This window comes from Lycorma delicatula, chromosome 1 (genome assembly GCF_047948215.1).
Source record: "Lycorma delicatula isolate Av1 chromosome 1, ASM4794821v1, whole genome shotgun sequence".
Lineage (NCBI taxonomy): Eukaryota > Metazoa > Arthropoda > Insecta > Hemiptera > Fulgoridae > Lycorma > Lycorma delicatula.
Genome location: NC_134455.1, coordinates 288,210,915 through 288,238,435, shown reverse-complemented (window position 1 = coordinate 288,238,435; position 27,521 = coordinate 288,210,915). Strand labels below are relative to the sequence as shown.

The 27,521-nt window shown below is 29.7% G+C and overlaps 1 protein-coding gene across 1 annotated transcript in view; it reads left to right on the top strand.

Annotated features, from left to right (window-relative positions):
- Positions 1-27,521, top strand: part of neo (ZP and PAN domain-containing protein neyo) — a 183,534-nt gene that overhangs the window by 95,231 nt on the left and 60,782 nt on the right. The window contains exon 2 of the mRNA XM_075354900.1: positions 2,372-2,670. Coding sequence (XP_075211015.1) covers positions 2,373-2,670 — 298 coding nt within the window. The 5' untranslated portion in view covers position 2,372. The remainder of the gene's footprint in view (positions 1-2,371; positions 2,671-27,521) is intronic.

Genomic DNA, 27,521 nt, shown 5'->3' with positions numbered 1-27,521 from the left:
AATGCAAAACGAACAAATTTTCTAAACCGTGAAAGCTAATGGCATTAAATCACTGAAAATAAAACATACATACAAACCTTAAACATATGTAATTTCATATGAATTCCAAATTCATAAACGAATAAAATTAATTTCGAGTTATATGAAGCAGAATCTCAAAAATAACAATTTTTAATAAAATGAAATAACATAAAATATTTTCCTGCACTTACCAGTAAATTTCCATTAAAAATCTAATTTTTCTTTTGAAATGTTTATAACACAAATCGGACAAAGAGTCTTAGAATAGTTTATCAGAAAAGTACTGATTACCGAAATAAAAATTAATTACTAAAACACTAGCAGCTAAGTACAACAATGGCTAGGAAAAGCGCAAAGAAACGCCTAACTTATAACAAAGAAATAATACCGAAAGATGCCTTCTACAACAATCCCTTCACGTACTTCTGTATCGCATAATAACCTCCCGAAAGTCTTTCGCGTTAGTAAACCCCGAATTTAACTATATTCTGTAACCGGTTCTGATCGTTGAATCGACGGGTAAAATGCTTATCGGATGTTCATTTATATTACTTCCTACATTAAGCAACATGTAGTCTCAATCAAACGAGTATGCGTGGATGCTATATATCGACATGAATAATAATTTCTATGCAAACCGAATAAAGTGTACAATAGCGCTTCAAACCGCAATATAATGCAGTTCACGAATGCGAATCGTTAATTACAACTTCTCTTAAAAAAGTTATATGTTTATAATTATATTAACGTAACGGTCGCGATATCAAACTTAAGAAAGGTTTATGAAAGAATTAACCCCACGAAATCGTTGTATGTAATCGTTCGGTAGGTAATAAGTTATTAGTAATAGAAAACTGTAATCGACGAAGCAATTAACATCGACCCGAATAGAGAAGGGCGGTAATAACTAACATTATAAGTCGGATAAGATACAAAGTTAATCTCGAGCGTAATATGTAATACGACAAAGAGAAGTAACTCAGGTATTTTGTACAAATCACACACCTAACCTCGCCGACCTTGCCGTTCGAAAAACGGGATTCCGGACATCGTACCTGCTGAATACATCTGTTTAATGTAGTAATATTAATAAAACCCTACATTATCACGACGAATTATTAAACCGAAACGCTAACCCGAAAGTGGAAGTTTTAAGGATATCACATAACTAAAAAATCGACGTAAAACTACTAAGTAGAAAAAGGTCAGTAATGGATACTATTGTTTAGAGGAAATATTTAAAACGAATTTTTTAAATTAGTAAATAAAAATCGGGTTCTAAAATGGAAGAGGTAGGTTTTCAAAAGCAAAATAAAATTAAAAAATATTAAATTATGCGACAGAAATTGAATAGAATACCCTGTGAAAGAGTAGAAATTATCCTGGAACGCTTACAAAATTTATAATTTTTTAGTTAGAAACTAGCAAAGTACGATAGTGGTATGTCCATCTACACGATCGGTAACACTAAGAAACTGTCACCCTAAAAAAGATTAATTGTTGGTTAAATGAAGGGAATTTACATAGAATAAAGTTAGTTCGAATTTAAGGGACGAGCGTACGCAGAAACAATAATCGGTTCCTCTAAATAAATTATTCTGGGCACATAGCGGATTTTTTTCTTCTTTTTTAAACTGCTGTCTCAACTCATACGAACTTCAGCTCTCAATCACCATTGATAAAATTAAACAAAAATCATTTGCCTTTTTTTAAGTGCAACAAAAATAATTAATAATTATCAAATTTAATGGCATATAAAAAAAAACAACGATCTTTTTATTCTTCTAAATATTAGTACGACTTCTGTAGCAATAATGTGGTATAAATTAAGGGTAGTTAGAATTTGTAAAAGTATTAAATGAATGTTAACAAATACGTTAAATAATACTTATAACAGTATTCGACTAAACGAGAACAGTTTTATAATTAATAATCCTACATACCGATAAGAGAAATATGAAAACAAGTAATATATCACTACTGGAAGTAGGACGAACATTATTTAATGAAGCATGCGGTCAGCAAGTATTACTAGTATAGAACACAACGGCAGATGATCTAAGAACATAACAGTAACGCTAATCAATAATAGTACCTGTTTATTCATCAATATTATCTTTCCCATTAACAACGCAGGGAAAAATTCTGCTAAAACTTTTACCATAAGGTAGCACGCACATATTATTATTTCTTATTCCACATAATCAACTTTACAGTAAAAAATGTGTGTTTGTGTGTGTGTGTAAGTGTGTTTAAAAAAATATATATAATGAATAAATAACACATAAATAATACATAATGAAAAAATATTTCAAAATCAATAAAAACAAATTATTTTTCTTTGTTCCAGGATGGATGGAGCGTACCGGATAATATCGTTATTACTTCTTGGAGCGTGGTCACCGTGGGCGAAAGCCGATCTTACATCGGCAGGAGTCAGCTTGGCCGAATGCGAGCCGGACATGTTAGGGTTCGAGCTTGTCACCGGCTACGTATTTTCTGCTCCTGACGACCTTTTGAGGTCTATGCCGGGCACTTTAATGTTAACAGACTGTTTGGAAGCGTGCCAAAATAACGACTCTTGCCATTCCGTCAACTATGAGACAGGACTGTGCGTCCTCTTTGCATCAAATGCCGACAATTACCCAGGTAATTCATCAATTGCATATATTTTTTGCAACCGCTCGATATAAATAAATTAATTATACTTTTAAACAATTAATTTAGACGTAAAAAATAAGCACAAATTGGCAATAAGCTGTTTGTAGAAAAGTAAACTATAGATTACGTATAATTTTTATTTTAACATTAGAAGGGAAAACATTTTAGACTTGAAACACGTAAACGCAAAGATAAGATCTGCAAGGACGTATCTGTGCATACGTTGCTTTAGACATCAGGTGGTCGTTTATTAATCAAAGTTGGTTTCAAATTCAGTCAGTGATTTATTTATTTATTCATTTAAAAAACGATTAACTTAAAGAAAATCTATTCAGGGCTATTATGATCGGGCTAATTGTATTAGTTAATACAGTTGACGAACTTCAGCTTTGAAATATGTCGATAAAAATACGTTCGTCCATATTAGCGTAAAAACGTGTTTGTGCAACAGTTATATTTTCTCAGAAAATAAATAACAATTACTGCAATTCATTGTTTATCAAAATTCTTATAAATGTTGCGACTCGTTTTTCACCAATCAGAATTTGTACGTACAGACTACAGAAAAAAATTAAGTAAATTTGTTTTAACTAGATCGAATATGAGTAATAAACAAAACGATAACGGTCTCTATGAAACTAAAGTAATCCGGCTAAATATTTTAAAAAGGATAATCTGTTTTTTCAAACTCGTAGTAAAATTTGTTTTACTTTCTACACGTTAAACTCGTGGACTGTAACGTAAAATAAACTATTTAAATTTATTACTTCAAATTGTTTATCAATTATAATGTATTGTTTTTAAAATAGGCTTATACCAGTATTGTACGGACATTGCGGTAAACACAGAAGAGCCTGTGTTTATACTCGAACAACGTTCGGATTGAATGTCAAACAGTCAGCAAGATAATGCGATCGTCGATAAACTAATATTAAAGTTAATAATTCTTCGGGACCGAATGACTGTAAGATCAGATAGGTGGACACCTACCGGGAAGGCCCGTTCGCCTACATTACAGCTACTGTGTTCATGAGGACAGATCGTGTCTTCCCAGTCAAATACATACATATTATATCTATTCAATAGTCTTTTGTGAGCACAGCGGCACAGTATTCTCTTATACTTCCTTACATCCATTACAGGTAATTTATTGTAAACTGAAAATCTATGCACTTGTCTTCCTCTGTTTTAAGTTTCAAAAGCGGTACCGCGCTTTAAGAAATATATTTTATATTATAATATCGCACAACTTTGTTTAAGAAAGAATTTCAGCGTTCAGATTATTTATCTAATTAATGGCGGTACGTTAAATAGCGAGAATAAATAGGATTTAATGTATCAAAACGAATAAATTAAACAGACGGACGTTGAACGTAATTGCCGATGCAGAGTAAATCATAAAACTATTTAACAAAACCAATTATTTACTTTAAAATTTTAACAAATCTGACATCCATATTTTACAAATGCGATTATTTTATTTACCTATCTTCCACGAAGTTAGAATAAGTTTAAAGAAATAATAGGATTATTTGCATATTTTTCTACTCGGAAGTGATTAAATTACGATCAACAGACTTACCGGTTTAGGGAATGCGTAAAAACTATATTAATACTTTTTTAGTTTAAAATATTATAAAAAAAATTAATTTAAACTCATAAGACTCCACCTTTTATCTAATTAACAAGCCAACTACTAGTGTGTTCTTCAATACTCTTTTATTATAGATTTTTTAATTTTCCAAGTCCGATTAACGTAAAGAAGATAATATTTTCCTGTACTCGTGCAATAAATAAATAAAATGTAAATACTAACTTCATAATTAATCACGAAGTTAGGTATAAAATTATATATTTTACTAAATGTATGAGCCTAATAAATTTATATCGTTCAAATAGTAATTATATAGTATTTCAAAGATAGTGTTAAATATCTGAATGTCTGAAGCCACTCGTTTTCATCTAAGGTGTTCTGCCGTCATATAGGTTCCTAGCGTCTTCACAGGTACTTACTTTATTATGTACATATTAGGTTTACTCTGTTTCCGAGTAGTTATTATATTTTATTTTTCATAAAATAAGAAACGTATTACATTTGTATTATTCTTACTCCCTCACTCCGTTTTGGTCCAATACTTTTTTCTGCTTTACACATTTACGATAAAAATAAGAAATATTTCGTTTAGTTTAGACTAAAAAAAATTACAGACGGTTAGATTTCAATGAAATGTAATAATAGGTAACGATAAACGTGTAAATAGCGCTAATCCATATCATTTGCGGTCGAAGTAAAACGAGTGTTATTCTCGTATGAAATCCAGACACGACCAGTTATCGATCCCCGGTACAATGACCACCACACCTCACTAAATTATAGTTTTCTTATTTCAATGAAGAATCACCCACGGTTTGACTGACTCATATCAATGTATAGTTACAAAATTATAAAAATAACGATAAACACTAACGACATCGATAATATCACGGCTTAATGTTTTGTTAGACGATTCTATACTAAGGTAGTATAATTTTAAAAAGCGGTGATAATAAATTTATTCATTTTTTTTTTTTTTTTTTTGTTTTTTGGCAGTACAGTGGAACGGGCGTTGACTGTCGTTTACCTTTTATAAATTCATCTCCAGTTAGATTTAATGTACTATAAAATTGGGATTTTAAAACTCGGTGAAATAATTAATAGATACGTTTTTTACGTAATTTCTTCTTGCAGGAACTTATTCGGTTTGGAGAAGAACTTGGAGATACCGATTAAGAGAAAGAGTCACCACTACGTTCCATTCTTTTTACATAGTTAATGTAAAAAGTACGTATTATGTACATCATACTGCCACACGTTATTCGTAAATTAGTTATGATGATTAACTAATATTAAACACGGTTTTTTTATTTTGTGAAAGTTCTAATGATGAAGTAAGATTTTCTTAATATAACGAGAAATTACATTAAGTAATATAAGATTTGAAAATACTACAAAATGTTTTTGTTACAAGCATTTCCGTAGCTTAATACTGGATTGTTTTAACGAACGATTAACAGCGATAACATTCTGATATTCAAAGCGTTTTCGCGCGAAAAAGCGAGTCAATTGTTTAGAAACTTGAAACAATTATTTTTATCTGAGGGTAAAAAATAAACACATTCCCGTTTTACAAAAAGCCCCGCCTCACGATCTCATTACGCCATTTCTGTAATTTTTTTTCATCAAGACACAGGTTTCTCAAGTTTCCTTTTTCTTGATTTTGCATCTTTTTGTAGTTCTGTCCGCAATTCAAATACAGTATAATAAATGTTTTTAATGAAACCGATTTAAAAGGATAATATTGAAAAGTTTTTTCAATTTTCTTTAAATTTCGACTTTTGAAGACGACGCAACATTAAGAATTACAAAGTAGTCGGTAGTGGTTTTTAATTCGAGCGGTTTTAGTTTCTTTTATCTTATTTCATTCTTTTTTTCTAAATAAGTCAAGGGTCTGTTTCAGCGAATTATTATATTCACTCGTAATCTTTGGCATCATCAGTTAGTTTGAAACTTACCATATCATCGTCAGTAAGCAGGCCCACTGTTCGGTTCAATTCATATTCAAAGAGTGCGTGATAAAATAACTATTTTTACCGGTCTACGAGTATTACTAGTATGATATTTATATCGATACAGAATCTTATTTAGATTCTGATCGACTCGTTTCTAACTAAGAAAAGTGTATAATTTTATGTAGTAATAAACAGGAAAAAAATCTAGAAAAGCCATGTTAACACAAAGAGGTAGAGAACTTTGTCGTAATATACAGAAATACAAAATAACCACAATACTCTGTGATTCTTTTTCACTTCTAGTTGTCTTCGCGCAAATTAATAAAAATTCATTCATGCGGAAAAACAGCACACATAAATATGGTAGTAAAGTTTTTATGATACGAAGGTTAAATTTTTATAATATATTTGTTTTTTAGTTTCATTTTCATAATGTAAATGTAGAAATTAAAGAGAAAAATTATGGCTCTAAAATGAAATATTGGGAACGATATACGTAAGCTTGATTACCATCAAATAAAACTGTTGAATAAAATAGAAATTTATTCAGCAATGCATGGATAGGAACATTAAGAGTACTTGGAAAATTCTGTTTCTTGTAATCAATTTTTAATAAAAAAATAAAACGTTTAAAAATTATTTAACAAAATTCTTTACGTATTAAGTTTAATTTAACAACGTAAATTCGATTTGTAAGAATAATCAATAACCCGATGAATAATATTAACTAATTGAAAGTATAAACTGTCGTTTTTAGCCGAGATATATCAATTTGTTATTACACAAGTCACTTAGAACACTCAGAAAAATATTCGTGTCGAGCAGTAAAAGTGAAATAATTACGGATATAGTAAAAGCAAAACAATTTTTTTAATTTTCTGCAAGATACGAAAGCATCAATGTCGCCAAAACCTTTAAAAATCGTCACGAGGAAGAAAGTCGTAGACGATTATATTAAAAGCGTATAAGGTTTTTATGTGAGTTGTCATCGCTAAGGAATGCATTGTCATTGAACCGGCCGACAGCGAACAGGTCTACCGGGTGTGTAAGCAGGTGAAAGGAGGATGAACAACCTGCAAGCTTACGGAAATCAAGTACGGTAAACAACGAAACAGACGTATGAAAACAATGAATATCGTGAAAATAATAGGCGTCGATGATGATAATAATATTAATATGACACCGATTTGTATACGACGAATCGTATTCAACTTTATCCCTAGGACAATAGTTCATGGCGTTTTACGACTCTGAAATATAAAACTTAAATAACCTCTTTCCGGCTGAAAATTTACATTTTACCATTTACGTCGCAAATAAGATGTAAATCGCACAGCTACAGCTACATACTCGGCAAATAAGAATCAACGGATCCGATAATATAAAAAATAAAAACCTGAAATTCTATGTACCGGTTAATTCCAATAACTCCGCAACAATACTTGTTGAAAAGGCATCTATGAACAACGCAGTACAGTTACTTAAATTGGGTGTCGATCGAAGACTAATATATACAGCACTTGAATAAAATAATAAAAAATTACAATGTTGTAAACAAACACACAAATAAGACAATCGCTCACGATCGAGCACAATACATAAACGATTTGAACACAGCCTACTAATCGCAGCACTTAAAAGTTAAAATTTATTTCATAAGTTTCTGGACAAAAAACAATAGTAAATAAATAATTTTTTTTATAAATCGTCTATTAGGCCTACTACAACTTAAATGCGATTTTAAACGTGTAACGTATTGTCACTTTTCAAATTGTTTTATTCATCCCATAAATCAACAGTTTTTTCTACAGGTGAAATCTGAACAAAAATTAAATAAATTCATATAAATATTATAGTATTATAAGAATGAGAGAAAAACATTTTTTATTAGCCCATTTTATTACATAAAGCTGGATTTTTTTTAATAACGCCAGTAAAGCTATGAAACTTTTGATAACGCTCGACGAGTGTCCAGCTTAAAATGTTATATGACTTTATTTTATTGTGTTGGTGATGACTTTATTGAAGTTACACGAATAAGTAGATTAGAAGGAACAATGTGTGTGTATGTATTAAACATACATATACAATAAACTGATATTAAAAATACTGTTTTAAACTAGAATGGTGCGATCGGTTTTTCGCTTATTAAATTAATATAATTAATTTTATTATTATTATTATAATAAAAGTGGGTTTAATTCTTAATCCTTTTTTTCTTTGCCATGTTATCTAAATTTCCATGAGATCAAAATACAGAAGGTGTAACTTAAAACTACTAACAACAATCTTCAATTATCTCTCAAAGATCGATTCAGTGGTTCGGATCGTAGGTCAATCTACACTAAAGACAAGAAGAACAACAACCTTAAAAAATATGACATGTATATATTTCTCTAGATCTACTAAACTAATTAAAAATATTCTATTCTTTTAACTTAATTTTGAGACGACTTTAGACGGATAAAAATGAAATTGAATTTTAGGGACTAAGAAATTGATTTCTGAAAATGAGTGTTAATGTTAATCATTTTATATATATATATTCAAACACATATGCGCACGCAGCTCGAACTGTGCGGAAAAACACGCGTGTGGATGGTAAGATAAAATAATAACCCTATAAAATTTGCATATCCGTAAAACCAATTACTTTAAAGGAATCCGCAGAAATTTCAAGATTCAGAATTTAAAAAATTCACAAAATAATGTTTAAAAATACAATAGCCACTATTGAGGAGAAACCATAATTCGAGCCCTATAGCTTTGCCAGTGAGTTTGAAGCAAAAAGGCTCGCTTCATAATAGCAGTAAAATTTTGGCTCTGTAAATAAATTAATTTATTCCACAAACAAAACAAGAACTTCATTATAAGAGCATATTTGGAATTTTTTCAGCGCGTTTCATAAGGCTTTGAAACCGTTAGGTAAACTACTACTCAACAAAAAGTTATTTTTTATTTTATGAAAAATTCAGTAGTGAAATGAAATCGCTTAGGTTAACAGAAAAATCATTTTTGAAAAAGTAAGACCACCCTCTATTTTTTACTTACATGAAACGTGTTTTAAATTCATAGGAAAAGATAGTAGCTTGCCAAGCATGATAAATTTGTAAGCAAAAAATTTTCGTGACCGATTAAAAAACCACAAAAGAATAAAATTACTTCCTTATAGATTAATAATAAATAAAAATAATACAGAAGAAATATTATGTAAAGTAGAATTATAAGACGCTGCGTAACATGATTTAACAGAAAAAAAATTCTTAAAAAGTAAAAATATTGTATTTTAATTATTAACCTAAAATTACATTTCACTTAACAGCGACAAATGTAACCTGAATACAACAAAATTTCACTTCAGTTTTTATTTTAATATAGTTTTAAATAGTTGCACCTCGCGTTATCAACTTCTGTAAATACATCTTATATATATATATATACATCTTAATATCTTATATATCATCTTATGATCTTATATCATAATACATCTTATATATATATATATTTTATTTTTTTAAATAGAAAATTAGGTTTAAATAAACTGTACCTTCCTTTTTTACAAAAAAGAATTAATGAAGTTGAAATTTATAGCTTTTAAAAACCTGTATTCAATAACTACACCACTTACTGTTTCGTTTTTCTTTTTTTTCACGTGTAAACTCAGAGGTAAATACACTGGAAAAAAATTCGGACATGAATATTTTGAACTAATCTAATTCGAATTTAGAACGACTACTTTATTTATTATCATTATAATTCTGGTATCCTTTTTTTCTTTTGTAATAATACGAAAAGATAAAATAATCTAATTTTTTTTCAGTTAACACTATCTTTAAAAATAGAATACATGATTTAAAAGCGACATAAAATCACTGAAAATAAGCTTCTACGTACTAAGAATTTCAATTTTAAGAACGTAATTGACTTTTTTATTAGATTATAATAATAAAGTAAAACAAGGATATATATATATATGAACCGGCCCAGTATGTCCAGAATACTAAAATAAATATTAGCAAAATGGAGCGTTTACATGAAGTAAATAACAGATGAAATAAATAAATAAGACAGAGAAATACATATTCTTTCTCCTTAAAATGTAGAAGTACAATGTACGTGCTGTTTGTAAAGGAAGATATGTTAAATTTATTTAAATATGCGTAGGCATACACAGTCATTCATCGGTATGTTTTTAACCACTATCAAGTATAACTATTTTAACTGTTACGAACAGCGACCGTGTTGTGTTCTGTATGCTAACCACCACAACGTTTAAACGAACTGAAAGTATTTCACATCGAATTAAAATGACTATCTCTAGTCGAAAAGTAAAATATTATCCCGTTTAAAATGCTGTTTCTCTAACCGTAATATGAATTATTAAAGTTTTACTTCTTCGATCATTAATTTTTCACAATGACTTTCCTTACTACGCGACAATAAAATACTTAAAGTTATTTATAAAACTTTATTATTACGATTATCATACGCTTACGAATGAAAACCAGAAGCTATCAAAGATGTAATGAAATACAGACTTCGTGATTAACTTCTTGTATGATTTGTTGAGTAGTCATTAATTCTTTTATGTAAATCAATATTAAATTATTCAACAAAAATTAAATATTATAGTTTATTTTAAAGTTTACTTTAATACAATCATATATACTTTGAAGTCTCATTAAATTTACGATTATTTCGATCGAGCAATAATGACAGGAAAGAGATTATAATTATACAGCTACCGGCTAAAAGAGATTAAGAACAATTTTTAAAATAGCCCCGTATATTAATCGTTTCTAGAAAATTAAATATATCTCAAAATTAAAATAGAAAGTAATAATACACATCATCACGAACAGGTATTAATAATATGTTGTATAATACAATAAAAAGGGATATATCACTCACAAGAATGAGAAGCTGTTTTATAATTTTAGCAACTGAAATATTTAACAGTTAAACTAACACTAAGTTCTGTTTTGTTTTTTTTAACTACTTAAAAACGTAACTGAAATTTAAGTGAATGAATTGGAGAATTATTATAAAAACCGAAGAGCTGGCCTGTAAAATACTGAATCACACAAATAAGTACTAAAACAGAAAAATCAATAGGAACACATTTTCTTAGGCGGCCTATTAAATAAAGTGAAGACGCTGAAACTATTTGCCGGCGACTTAAAATGTGAATCCGAAAACAAGAAGTAGCACAAATTCTAATAGTGGTAGGTTATGATGAGCCGTTCTATGAGATTTGTGACAATTTTTCTGGATTTATTGGAGCATGTCACCGGTTAGTTCAGGTCGATCAGATTTCTCCCCTCCATCCCTTTGGACGATTCACAAGTACCTCCCGCTGCTCACGGGCAGCCGGTCTCTTCACCTATTATCCGATAGTCGGTATGCCCTATAATCGATAATCATTTTCATTATATTACTTTGAAAAATTATTAAAACAGTATTAGTTTTAATTCATTTTTAAGACACTAATAATTTAATAATGAAGTTTATCGAATACAGCAATGATCTCTAAGAATTAATTAACGGTTAATAAAATTATACAATATTTTTCGTATCTGTGTAAATAAACTCTGAATTCAACTGTATCATCTTCAATAAAGTTCAGTAAAAATATATGAAGAATTATTTCAGATACTAATGCAAAAAAGTGCTCGTAATTTTAATTTTCTTAAATTTTATCTTTCTAAAATAAATAATCACAATAATATTATATTAATACTAAAATAATAAACACAAATACGTTAGATGAAATAAAGTAATTTTACCTCGTTGATACAAGTGTTTTATTCGACTCTTAAGCACGAATAAAATTTACTGAAAGAAGTACATCAATTAAAGAAAGAACGCAGCAGTTAATGTATTCAAGCGTGAATACGGTGGAGATCATTAATTCACGCTTTTTGAACAGCTCTTTCAACGACACTAACAGTTTTTATGGAAATGTCATTAAGATGACGAAATACGCCGAATTTTTTTTTTATATTTCTTTCAGAACCAAAAAAACACAGAGTAATTATATCGACAAATAAGAACTAAATTCTTAATAAATTTAATAGCCGAATTCAATCTACATTTCATGAGTCATATAATCGGGAAAAGGAAGATTTCAATTTGTCATAAATTAAGATTGCATTGTTATTTCATCACGGCTTCAGTAGGCTATCACTGAAAACTGAAATTTATTCGTAACAAAATACAAATAAAATTCAGGATAAAATATAAACGTTGTTTGATTTACATTAATAAAACTTGTGTCAATCTTGGCCGTCTGTAAATCTAAATTTGGTAATATTTATAAATTTCCTTCTATATTTTAATACAAAGATAATTATCTGATTTTTGAAAAACGGTTAGTTATATCTTTTTTTTGTTTTGTAATAAACAAGAATGCATATCGCCAAAAATATTAATGGGGTGGCGCCTCTTCAGTCAAAAACGGTTTCCATTTTCACCTACTAAGCGGTATGAACACGAAAACTGCATCTAACGAGACCAGATTTCTCTACAAAGTTTCACTTCTCCGTTCCCTGAACATACTTTTCCCTATTCTGAATCCACCGGCATTAACCCAGAAAATCCCAGTAAAAAAACATCACCCTTAAATCGAGTCACTCTTCCAAATAAAGTATACGGTAACAATTTTTCTCACTTTTCAACAAAACCGATTTAAAAGATAATTTTTACATTTCATATTCTACTAGTACGAATTTGAATCCATTTAACATTTTTGACGTACAGTACACGCGTTTAATTTTTTAAAAGGTCAGTTAGAGAAAACTTGTGCTCAAATTATTCGAGTAAAGATGGTATAATCAACTTCCGAATTACGCTTCATCAAGCAGGGCTATTAGAACACAATATACATATATCACGTATCTAAAATAAGACCCGATAAGTACAACATATTTATTTCATTTCTTTATAACTAATAATTGTAAATAAGATTAGTCGACGTTAATCGTAAATGTACTTTATAACTTACACAAATGTACTTTATACTTTTACAACTCGAGACCTAACCTTACAGTATAAAAACACACATGAATTAACTAAGAACACATGAATTAATTATTTCCTTACACATGAAGTAAGGAAATTTAAAAGACATAAATCACTATAAAATATCAATTAATGATGATGCCAATAATAATACAAACTAAATTTTAACCACCTAATGCTATAGTCTGAGAAAAAATATTTATAATCCATCAACAAGTGAAGACGCTATAGCACTAAGATAAGATTTAGTAGTTGATGGGACAAGTGAGCGATTGGGACACGTAAAATGATTGTGTATCGCACCGCGCTTAGTCCGCTCACGCTGAAAAAAGGTAAGCTCTAGGAGCTATTTAGGACACTGGTCGCTAAACTGTTTCGAGGCTCAGTAACTGTTTGTGGGGCAGACATACGAAGTAAATGTCTTATGCTTTAGGGCGACCGAATAGGATGGTGGCGGGAGAAATGCTAAGCAAACCAAAATACCATTAAGATAATAAAAATAATAAATTATTAAAATGTCGGTATTTTTCAGATTAAAATAAAACTATTTTTTGAATTTCTCTTTCAAGTACTATCTGAAAGTAGCAGTTAATTTTTTCTCTTGTTATTAAAAAATAATAATCATAAATGATGTAAACAAATAAATACCGGTTTGTTACTGCATTCATTTATTTCTTTAAATTGAAATTTGCCACGATAAATAAAATTACTAAATCATATGAGCGAATGTATTTTTGAGGAAACTCTCAGTAAATTATTATGCAAGATTAAAAGACAGATGAGTAATTAAAACTTAAAAGTGTATTACGTAAAAAAAAGTAAAAAAATATACAAAATTTGATAAGAACCCGGTTCTTCTTAATACGATCAATACTGGATTACTACGACGAAACTAAAACAGGAAGTTTTACATTAATTAGGTAGTTATTATATCCTATAAAATTTGAAAGTATAAAATTCTCTGTGAAAAACTTTTCTGTCGTTGAAATAAAACGACGACCAAAATGTATTAATAATGTCACGTATGATGAACTTATGCCATTATTTAACGAATGTCAAGAGTGTAAAGTGAACGATCGTTTAAAAAATTATTTGACTGACAGAAAAGTAAAATATTTTTAAAAAAAACACAGGAAAACTGAGTAAACATGCCGGTCGAACGGTTCACTCGTCATGCTAGGGGAAACTGAACACTATAATTAAAAATGAACCGCGATGCACTTCGTTCCGTCGACGAACAACTGAACAAACTGTTATTCAGAACGTTTTATTTTTTGTTTTTTAATGTTAACGACCAAATTCTTATAAAAAGTAAGTTTATAAACCATAACTCGACATGTAATGCAAAACATCAATTACGATTCTAAAAATAATTATAAAAGATAAAAAGTTCAACTAAATAAGACGAATAAAAAAAACGAATACATTTGTATAACAGGCTCCGGCTCTGCTTTGCAAAATTTTCAAAATATATTTCAAAAAAAAAATTCCTACCATTTCGATATTTTTATTATGTAAAAAAAACTTGATTTTTTTGTGTTTATTTCTCGCTTTACTTTTAGCACCTGTAAATAATTTCCAAACAATTATTCAGGGGATAAAAATTTGATTGACCAAAAGTAGTTTGTGGATAACCTTCCACAAAATTAAACATTGTAATCCTAATACATCTTGCGACTAAGAAAAAATTAAATTAAAAGAAATATTAACACAAATTAATTTACTTTTTTATTAGTTTATGTAATGCTGTAATAATATTTCAGGTGATAAAAATTACCTAAACGTATTTAATGAAAATTACCTAATTACGTATTAATGAATGAATGAATGATTAATTATGTAAACGTAATTTTAACGTTTGTAATTGAGCACAAATGACACTATATATTCACTTTTACATCGGAGCACAATTCATAAAATGTAAAATATGTTGAATATTACGGAATAAAGAAAATCGCAAGCTAACCGTTTAAAATAACAGTACCTGGTTTACTAATGGTAATAAAATTCTTTTGAATACATAAAAAGGAGTCGACATGATTCGTTGAATAGCTAGATAATCAAAGACATATCCGAATTAAATATTCAACGGAATGAGGTCTTAGTTTGAGACGCACGACTGTAAAAAGAATGTTATGAGAAAAATTAAAAACCACCTGCAAAGAGATGGACCGTTGTCAGCCGCAAATCAATAGAATAAGAGTTATTCGTGTACGTTTGACAGTAACACAATGCGATCCGATGCCGTGTCCGACAATAACGGTCGAGACCAGAATTATGATGACAACTGTCCGATTCGTTTATTGATTTCACGCCCTCGAGTTATCTGCAATTCTGTTACGAATTTAATTGCAAACGGATGCCGCAAGGTAAAACTTCTCATCCGACGATACAGTAGCCTCCGCTCGATACGATTGACATTAGAGTAGAAAAATACCTTCCAAGCTACAATAAATAGAATAATTAACGATTCGTGTATAAAGGTGATTATTAAGAAACGAGGTAAACCGTTGTTATCGGAGCACGCACATATATGCAAATTAACACCGAGCGCCAATCTATGCGCATATCCACTGTCTTTAAGGTAATAAAAGAGTACGAATTTCTTCCTTCTTTCTTAGTTTCCTGTATTTATGTAAATTAAAAAGTTATGTTTCCTGCTCTTAAATCTTGAAAAATACTCGCTGTAAGAATTAAAGCCGAACCGCATCGAATAACCTACGTAAACTTACACAAACAAAATAAGGAGATTTTACAAGAGATAATGAAAAGTAAGATTAAAGATGCAATAAAACTGATAGAATATTTAATGAAAATCAAATAACCAACGTTAGTATAATTTTTCTTTTTGAAAAAATATACGACTCGCACATCTGAGCGTTTTGGATGCTATATAATACTATTATTATAAAAAAATAATAATTCCGTTTATTTATCTGCTTGTTTGTACATTCGCTTAAAATTTAGGAAATGAAAGAATGAACTGAAAAATTACTTTTATCATTGTTTACGGAAGAAAGTTTTAAACGTAAATATATCCGAATAACTTATTTTAATCAGATATAACAGTTAATCTTAGTCCTCTTGTTATATCTTCACTTGAAATCTTTACTGAAGGACCAAATTCCCTCTTGACGATAAGGAAAAACTTGCGGCTTTTAATTCCGAGTTTTTTTTTTTTAATTCAACATAAATTGTAGTCGATAAAAAGGAAAAATTTAAGGAAATTTATTGCATTTTGAATGGAGAACGGGTATATCTTTCGAAAAAACAATTCTTTACGATTTATTTGTTTTATCAAAAATTTTCAACTGTGGAAAAAGGGGTTGATCCCACATCTTAAAATTAAAAGAATACTTTCTGTAATTAATTCGTTGAAGATCGTTTTATTTTCAGGGGACACGAATAAAATTAACTAAAATTTCAAACGATCCGCGCACGAAGTATATTTAAAAACGTTTGATCAGAAGTTCCCTTCTATTGATTAGTTCCCTTTTTGATTAGAAGTAACAGGTAAAAATTCTTTCTGGAGGGACGAAAAATAACTCATTTCTTAGAAAATAAATGGAACAGAAACAAAAAAAATAAAATTATACATATATAAATTACACTAAATAGGAAAGTAATAAACTAGCTTTAAAGACAAATTACACAAAACCTTTTAAAAATATGAATAGAGTAGATAAGAATTTCAGTTCTCATTAATCATTGTCATTTATTAGCATATTTATGAAGTACAACCGGAGCAATAGTAAAAAAATTAGAACAATTTCCTATCACAAGATAACAGATATGAAAATTTTATTGGTATAAAAATAATGAAAATTTCAAAATTATTAAAACAATTATACATAATTATTAAAAATAATTATGTTTTAAAGCACTGTCTTTCTGTTAATCAACAATTAATTATTAAAAAAAAAAAATTACATTCATAGAAAGCTAAAAAAAAATTGAATAGTACGGTAAGAAAAATGAGATTCGGTTTTAAAATATTTTTACTTAAAATCCTGATTTTATGATTCATCCAATTCAAGCATCTGATACGTTCACTTCCATCTTACAATAATCTAGAAATATGGGGATTAAAACGTCCCGATTAGACCTTAAATTAGAATTTTTTTCCTAACATCCCTTTATCTGTGAAATTAAAAAAAAAGAAAAAAAATGTAGAACATTCAATTAGATATATTTATGTAATAGTTTTAATTAACAATACCAAAAAAATCATTAACTCTACCTATTTCCGTTCGCCTGATTATTTCGTCTACAACAGTGCACAAATGAACATTCAATATTTAATTAATCAAAGTACGAATTACAATAATTAGTAATAAATTACAAAAGTATTTTGAATTATTTTAATTTAAATAATGATAAAAATCAATCGATAATGATGACGGATTTATCTTGATTTAAATATAGAAAAAAAACCTATTTGAAATATCATTACACACAAGTTAGATTCGGATACGAGTCTGAGAAGTGGGATGAGGACTGCCTCAGTTACTAATTCCAGGCAGATTCGGTTAATTCCTGAACATAACTAAACTTAGTTCCTACGGAGATAAATGCAAGCCTTCATTCACAAATGTTTTCATGAAAGAAGGGACGCATTGTAATTTACAAGAACAACTTTTAAAAATAAAAAAAGGGAAACATAAGCGATTAATTTCCTTTAAAAATTATCCTTCCAGACGATACTGACGGAAGTGAGTAGAACCAGTTAAGTAAAAATGATTGTGATTTACGGTCATCTTACACTCGTTCACCGGAACTCGTTACAGGCAATTAAGAGGTGCCTAACAGACCGAATACCGCGGCGGTCTATACATGCATCATACATTCTAAAAAATAAATAAATAACAAGACATTAATTGGTAAGAAAACAACGGCCAAAAGAAAAAAACTACGATGAAATACGGAAACAGCTAGAAGATAAATAATTCCGAATTTCTACTCTTTCTTCTACAACAAAAACCAAACCGAAGCCTTAAAATAGACTAGTACCGATCTCGATAAGTAATAAATAGAATTAATTGAATTTTATATAACTGAAATAATTTTTTTCAATTCAACTTTTGAAGTCGGCACCAAATTAAAAACACTTTCACATTAATTTTTAATTTTGTTAAACTTCAAAAAAAGTCGATATCTAAAGACCAGATGAAAAGTACAAATTTTTGCGACGTTTTCTTTTATAAATTAAGTTTTATCTGTTTAATTTTTAACACTTATTTTACATTTTTTAGTTTTAATTAAATAAGGATATGTCTATCCTTATTGAATTAACAAAAAACGTTGCCCGTATGAAAAGGTCGTTGTAGAGTAACTTACGACAAAGGATCTTGCGATTTGGAAAACAAACATATAATAAGATAAAAATTGAATAATTAAAAAATAAATAAGAAACTAATTTTTTTTAAAATCGAATTGTGAACCTCCTTTTATTTAAAGTTGGATAAAAATAAAATGGTTTTATAAGAGTAATTTAAATTTCGATTATTTAAAATTTAAACTGAAGAATTCATACGCCTAAGATACATAGAAAAACAAATTGAGTAAAAAAATTATATTTGAAATCCTTATTACTCGTTATACCATACTTCTAATGTTGGTACCCTGTTAAAGCAGTTCAGTGACTAAACAAATCTACAATCAAGCTAGACCCGATCGTAATTTAAAATCTGAGGTTACTGCATGTATGACATGGCAACGTGCTAAACAATGTTCAAACTGTACCCGAATAATTTTTAAGTAATAATTTATTTAATACAAAAATTACAGCAAACTGCTTGTTTTTATTTTAATTACTGTTCTTTGCATGATCTTTAATTTGGAATTATTTAACAGCAGAAACAGAAAATTCATCATTTTATTAATTTAATAATAATTATTAAATTCATAACATGATAGTCAAATTAAAATTTGCATACTATTAACTGACAAATCAATACAAATTTGCAGAATTTTCGGTATAACTATTACAGATATAATTTAGAATTCCGCAATAATGAATAGATCAAACTGGAAGAAAATATTTAAATTAATTTAATTATAGTTTTAACATTAGTGAATATTGAAGTCTAACCTACTTTATTTCCTTTAGGTTGTAAAATTTAAATGTAATAATTAGCAACAAAAAAAAAAAAATGATTTATAGGCACGAAAAATCTTCTCTGAGTAAACATGATAGTGTAATAAGCTAAAGAAATAATCGAACCAAATATCATGAAAAAAAAATTGAATGAGTTTTTTCTGACAGGACGTTGCACAAAAAAAAATGTATAGGGCTAACTCAACAAATAAAATCTCTATATGTTTACTGTTTTAATAACTGCTTACGTACACAGAGTAATAAACACTATAAACATTAAATTGTAGGGTATGTCGTATCGGATTATACGATTATAAATGTACAGCCATTAACACCATCATTTATAATAGAAGTATACGCAATAAAAGCAGTAAAAAAATTAATAATTTCTCTATTTTTAATTTATTTAACTGAGAATTTATATCGTGAACCTAATGTTTGAAATAAGTCACGTTAACAATATTCCTGATGGGTTTCAACCGATCGAAGTAATATCAAAGCTGAAGAACTTAAAGATAGGTAGCAGTCGAAGATAATTCCCACACCGTGCTGGCCTTGATTCCCAGTAACTATCCTGACCCAGTAGAAGAATCTAGTACCGTTCTGTTCGTTTGTACGTTCCCTCGATTTCTTCTTTCATTTCATTCCGTTTTACCATTTCCTTTCGATATGTTCCACCGCCGTTTCCAAAGAATGAGATTTCCCCGCTACTATTTTCAAATTACACTCTCCTACTGCACGACTGACGTCGGAAAGTGAAACCGATTCGAAACCTACATAAACAATAGTAGCGAGAATAGGACCCCTACACAAGAATGTGTCACACCGTGATAATTAACATCCTTTCTTTAATATAATAACACCCGGATTCCATTTCTTCATAAATGGATTGTAAAAGACAAGAAAATATAGGATACGGCATTACTAAACGACGACGGAAAATAAGTTATTAATCTGTTTTCTTAACTTAAAATTAGTTTTCATTCGTAGAAATAAGCAGATAAATAGGTAAGAGAACAATTAAATTATAGAATTAAGGCTTAACGAACCTTCTTTCCTGTATAAACAGACCGTTTAAATTTTAAATACTATTAAAATATTATTTAGCTAATTTCAAATCGTTCACAACATATAAAAAGTCATCATCTTCATTTCATTTTCTTAAAAACTGAATGCTTTTGTGAGTGTATGCATTTTATTGGAACCAAATAAGAATTCAATATGTTATGGATTATTCGGAAAATAATTCGATAACTTCTTCAGAATCGACTTGATATTCGCAAAGTTAAACGAGGATAAACGGACGCATAAATTTTATTATATAATATTATCCATGTTAAATAGTTTGTAACAGCGACGAGAATAATGAATGTGAATACCGTTTGCGGTATGTAACCGGAGAGAGTGATGCTACGAACCGACAGACCGTACAAAGGAAGCAGGAAAGAAACCCTCCACAGAGTATATGTAACCTTGTACAAGTACAACTATTACACTTCCGATCGATATCCTTCACCTTGAATCGAATGAACTTCTTAAGAGTTAAATAACAAATAAAAATCGTTATAGTTCAACGGCTTAGATATGTTTTGATCAAAAATTAATTTTGTTCGACGAAAAGGACGACCTAGTAATTAGAATATCACTCACGCTAATTATTCAACGTAAATCAGTTACGTTTCCAACTAAAACTTCATAGTGAATATTGTCGATCATCAGTTAAGTAAAATATAACAAAGCGTATACGCATGATATTTATTAAAAAATAATTTACGCGCTTTTACATTGTTTTCCTTCGTTTTGAAAAAAAAACTGGAAAGTAGAAACCGAAGTTATTTCAAAGTTATCAGAAATATTATATACGAACAGAGTTAAATAAAACCACGATTAAATTTGTTAGTTTAAAAAACGGCAATTTAGCAGTGGATAGTATATACGTCAAACAAAAGCAAGGGTAAGAGACATTAAAGTAACAAAATCTTACATCCATATGGTAATAATCGTCTTTAATCTGACGTCGCTTTCTAGTATTTCTTCAAGAATTCTTTTCTTGATATGTAATAAGTAAAAATACTCTGGTAAAACTCTAGAAATATTTTTATACATAAAACATTATATACACCGTATACCGTTTTGATAGTCTTTCCAAATCGAATCTCATAAATAATAAAATCTTTTTGCTAAAGTTTTGTTAATAATTTTTCTGCTGAAACCACGACATGTGTTTTGTAGGCTTAGTAGAAGTCACATGACTCACACGTACTACCTCTTTATGAATAGCCCTTTTGTATGTTTGCATGGACGCGATATTTATGCTAACAGAAACACATTACGGTTTCCTCTGATAACAGCGAAAGCAAATAAAAAAAGCTGTGTAATGAATGCGGGTATCTAAAAGCAACCGTCTAATTTACATTTGATGACACAATTTAATAACAAGCAAAAAAAAAATTACTGTATAAGTTAAGCCGTGAAAAACATTTTTGAAGAATTTAATTAAGTAAGTGAACAATTATCATAAGAAAAAAAGCGAGTCGTTTTGTTACAAAAAAAAAAAAATCGACAGGAAAACATTTCTACAATCAAATTTTCTAATCAAAGTAATCGTTCTCTAGTAGGTGCAGCTTATTTTAAACAGCTAGCGTTAACTTTAAAATCGCGTAAAGTTAAGTCCCACTCATTTTAAAACGGATCAGTAATTTAAAAATAAACATAACAGACCAAATATATGTGATAAATCTAATATTCTACGAGTGAAAGATGAAACGAGCAATTACAATATAAAATACCGGAGGACGGACAAGACGTATACGAATTACAGTCATATCTTCCGACATCTACATTACAGATAAACAAATTTAGGTTCACTTTTACTACGAAAAATCATAAAACAATTTTGAAAATACAACATCGTTATAGAGTATGTTTGTTCTACATTAATACTTCACTTGTTATTTACAATACTTATAAATACGATGTAAGAGAAAATAATAATAATATTACGGTTATCCGCCCTAAGGCACGTCCCTTGCACCGAATCCGTATTCGATCTCTTTTATTCCAGGATAGTATTTCGAGTTCCTGATAGTTTCCGTTTCCTTTTACATCGTCTACAATTTTTGCTCATTTTGGCCTCTCTTCTGGCACCTTCTAATATCGTTTTAGTCAACCATTTCCCTCTCGTGATGTCCCGGTCACTTAGCTTTCCTTCTTTGAAAAGTTCTAGACGTTTCTTCAAGTCTAATCATACTACCTAATAATTATTATTTTTTATTAAATGCTTCCTTATGAATTTGCTATTCTTGTTTTCACTTCGTTTCAACTTCTGTATCAAGACATCGAAATAACAGAAGTGACAGAAGTGTATCAAGATATCGAAATACGTGTTTTACTCGTTCAATTCTTCTTCTTCTTTTATGCAGATATTGTATTTATCGTGTCGTCTCCTCAATATTACCTTTTCCTAACATTCATTTTCAAACTGTAATTGTCAAAATGCCACTTCCGTACTTGTCAAATTTTTTAATCATCACGCGCTTCTTACTAAAAGAAGCATGTTATTTGCAAACCCGATACAATCTGTTTTCTTACCTCCTAAACCGATGTCTTCATCCTCTTCTGGAGTATTTTGATAATATTTTCAACAATCATATTAAACGCGGCCTGAAACAGGCAAACCCCTCGCCTTATTTCTCTTCCTAGTTCAGAACGCTCTGAAAGTTTTTACAATAAAAATCTTATTTTTACTTTATTTTAAATGTGGTGGTGAATAAGCAGATAAACTTAATTTTGAATGCGGTAAATAAAAATAAACTCGGCATTAATTAATTACCATACACTACCAAATCTTCTGAAAGAACCACTGAGAAAATGACAACTCACAGACACGTAAAAAATCCTATGAAATTTTTTTAGTAAGTGCAAAAACCACTTAACATCTGTTATAAAAAACGACATTTAAAGTATTAAATTTAATTTCACAGACAACAATTATAAAAAATCTTATTCTTAAACAAACAGTTAAAAATGCAGCCCAAACGACGACGTTAAGTAACATCGAAGTCAAATTGCAGCACTTAACATTTATGAATATACACGCTGAAGACTAGATAAACAAAGAATCATTACAAATTCGCACGCGCTTGGAAATAAAAACATTAAACATATGTTTTAAAAGATTAAAGCATAAGAGCCGTCACTGTCCTTTAAAACGGACAAAAATATTAAACCTGTTACAAGATCTTTGAATAAACATTTATTGATGTAATAATACTTTACACCTATAAATGACTGAATGCTGATGTCATTTTTGTATCTCACTTAGCAAGTTCGTCTCATTATCCCATTATCGTACAGGTGTGGAATAAATACAGTGTAGTCGTGCATATAAAGGACGCCGCCAAGAAAAGTCTTTTATCGGTTCAGAATTAAATGAGCCGAATTTCGTTCATGCATCGATCAAACATACAACATTATCAAATAATAGTTATTTAATCATTTTACATAATCCACTTTAATTTAGCTTACGAATTTTGCGTTCCAAAATAATAACAGGGATCTATCCGGCCACGAACTCGAAAGATAATCAGAATACGCTAGAGTTCACGCTTTTTCTCCAAGTACAGTAATCGATGCCGTACACTTTTCACAGCAAAATGACTACCAACAACCCGATCCCAAAACGCTCAGCTTAGTATGCCTAAAATAAAGGTTCCCTAAGTTCTGCAAAACAACCCATCGGGTTGGTCTAGTGGTGAACGCGTCTTCCCGAATCATCTGATTTAGAAGTCGAGAGTTCCTGCTTTCAAGTCCTGGTATAGTCAGTTATTTTTACACGGATTTGAATACCAGATCGTGGATACCGGTGTTCTTTGGGGGGTTGGGTTTCAATTAACCACACATCTCAGGAATGGTCGAACCTGAGACTGTACAAGACTACACTTCATTTATACACATACATCATCCTCACTCATCATCTGAAATATTATCTGAACGGTAATTACCGGAGATAAACAGTAAAAAGAAAGAAAAAGCTCTGCGTAACAGTTAAAGATAGCATCGGACAGATCAAATCTATCTCGGAGATCGCAGAAAATATGAAATATTCCCGTCCACAATTCACTGTCACCTAAACTTTTCATAAAATTACACTTTTTAACGAAGTAAGTCTATCTAAAATCGTTAGAAACGGCTTAACGGATCACACCGGTTACTGTAGTTTCTTGAAGTAGCCTACACTCTACTGAAAATCCTATAAGACGCCCAACCAGACGATAAAGAAGGCATTATTCGAAACAAAAGCATACATTTATAATATGCATTCATAATTCCAGCTAATAATTGAAATATTTAAATGTCGCAGTTATATCAACAAATAATTTTTTCCAGTTTTCCAAATCGAAACCATCACTGATAACCAGAATATTTAAGAGTCATAAATAAGTCCAATTCCACGCATAAATAATAAGTAGGCTGAATTAATCAAGTAAAAAGTTAAAAGCGGCAAAACATGTTTTGTAACAAAAAGTACTAATATTTGTGACTAAAAGATATTATCGAGCTAGTAAATAATCAGCGATTATAAACTAACAAAAACAAAACGAATCGAATCGCTAAATAAGGGTTCCTACCGTTTTAATGTGAAAAAAAAACAAAACCAAAAACACGTCTATAAAACAGCGTGTAGGAATAATATACTTAAACGAAATAGTTAATTAATTTCAAAAAAATAAGTTGACAGTACATAATTTTTACAGCCAATGAAAGTCGAGTAGAAACGGAAAGTACGTTCTGTACGCATGATACTACACCGAACAAGTTCAGGTAATTCTTTGAAAGCAAACAAGTAAACATGTTCAGAGAATAAAGCAATAACTGTGTGACAGGAGTAATTCAGACAGATAATTACGATGATGTTTAAATTTTATGTTAGAAAGTCGTTGTAATCACAAGGAAACAAGAATCAGGAGCAATAACTGTCTTTATACCCGATCTACAGAATCGTAAAATACTTAAACGAGTTGATCTGAATGTTTTATTATTTCAGCTGGAACGCCACAAGGTTTAAGTTTATTTGATGTTTTAGGTGCGAAAAATTAGTTCATGAATTCATATCAGCATTACACAAAAAAGAAACAGAAATAATATGAATACGCTCCCGAGTAGCATCCGAACAAAATGCAATTTTACGATTGAGAATAAATTATGCTTGTGCATTTATGAAAGAATAAAAATAATATGGCATAGAACTAAAAAAAACAACAGCAAAATTACCTGAATTCAAATGATTATTGTCAGCGATCTTTTTACAATAAAAAACAAAAATGGAAACGTAATAAAAAGTTTGAAAAAATATCCAGAGATTCCGGATTCGAATACCGGTAAGACATGGCATATTTCATATGCTACAAATTTCCATTATTTTCATATTCCCACGTAAAGTTTCTCTGAAAAAAAAAATTAGATAAAAAAAGTCATAAATTATTTTAATAATATTCGTAGATTATATATGGTCTACGTTATTAGGTAGATTTCATAAGAAAGCTACCTATTGTAATAGAAACCATGATTCGACTTTCGGAAAATTTCGAACCATGTGGATGGAAATGGTGGGCTTTTTCGAAAAAACAAAATATCGCTATAACTTTCTTATTAAGTAAAATATCCAACTCGTTTAAACTTCCTACTATTCTTTGGATAAGGGTCTAAAACCTATCTAAGTAAAGTCTTTTGATATCACACACCACTGGCCCAGGGATGGAAAAATGGGATTTTGAAGACACAATCATACCTCCCGTAATAGGCACAGCATCGAATCGGTTTAAAGTGGTCGTTAGTCCTCTAAAGATTACCTAAAACATTTGTCTGAAACAATTTTTGATATGACCAACCCTTACGGCAAGGATGACAAAAACGAAAAAAACAGAATTGTCCAAAAATAAATTTAATTATTTACTATATGACTATCGTTATATAAGCAAAAAATAATATTTTTTTTGTTACCAATGACCGGTTATTCTGTAACGAGCCTCGTTTTTTTTTTTTTAGTTGATGAAACATTTCTTCATTTTAAAGTTCATGATATTTAGCCTTTTTCTGATACGACATTATAAAGTGTCAATCATTTTGATATTTTATTTTTCTTTTGTAGCATCTTTTGCTGCCATAAAGCGTTATACTGGACTCAAAATGTTAAATTTTCAAAAGCTTTTTATGTCGATTATGTTGCCAGCAGATCTCATTTCTACTTTAATTGTTCCTCCCTCGTGCAATTCTGCTTTGAATATCTATCCTTTGCGATCGTGAAAACGCTTCAGTTTCTAACGTATTATTTTCATTTTTTAACGTTTAACTTATACTCTTGCGGTTTCAACTTATTCCTTATGTTTCATTCTTTTTATTTTCAGAATTAGTTTCTTTCGTATTACTAATAATGTACCTGTATTACTAGTAATGTAACTGTAAGTAATTAGTCACCGTTAAAAGAACTATCACATCATCGAGTGTTAACTTTATCTTACCCATTAGAATTTTATTTTACCTTTTTTTTTTTTTTTATCGGTACCGTGCCTTCAAATATTTCTTTAAATTCTGTTCTTTCTACGTAACCGTCGAAAGCAGTGAGGACTAATTTCATGCAAATACATTAATTACTTTCAGTAACGGAGAATGCATTTATTCGTTTTCAGTGTTATCACAATTACCCGATTCTTAAAATTGTTAAAGCGACTCATCGTTCTCTATTTTTAAACCGATTTTTCTTATTATTTCAAAATATTCATTTTATTCCATACCATACCATCCCTCAACAAGGAATTTGATTGTCGTAAACTTGCTAAAACGCCGCGTAACTAGAGTTACTTTTCTATAACATGCCTGAAGATTAATCTGTAAACTAAATTTCCCTCCTTTGTGCTCATACTCTCTCTGAAACCGAATTAATTTTATCTAGCGCATTTCGCCTTCAATTAACCTTAAATCATTTTCGTAAAAAATTTTTATAAATGCGGACTATTAATGCTGTAGATTCACATATATATATATTTAGGATAACAAAATTTTTTTTGCCGCAGATATTTCTGAATAAAATTTCGAACCCTCATGACTCAAACAAATTAATTTAAAGACAATTCTCAGGTAAAAAGGACTAGTTATATACACCTTGTATCGATTA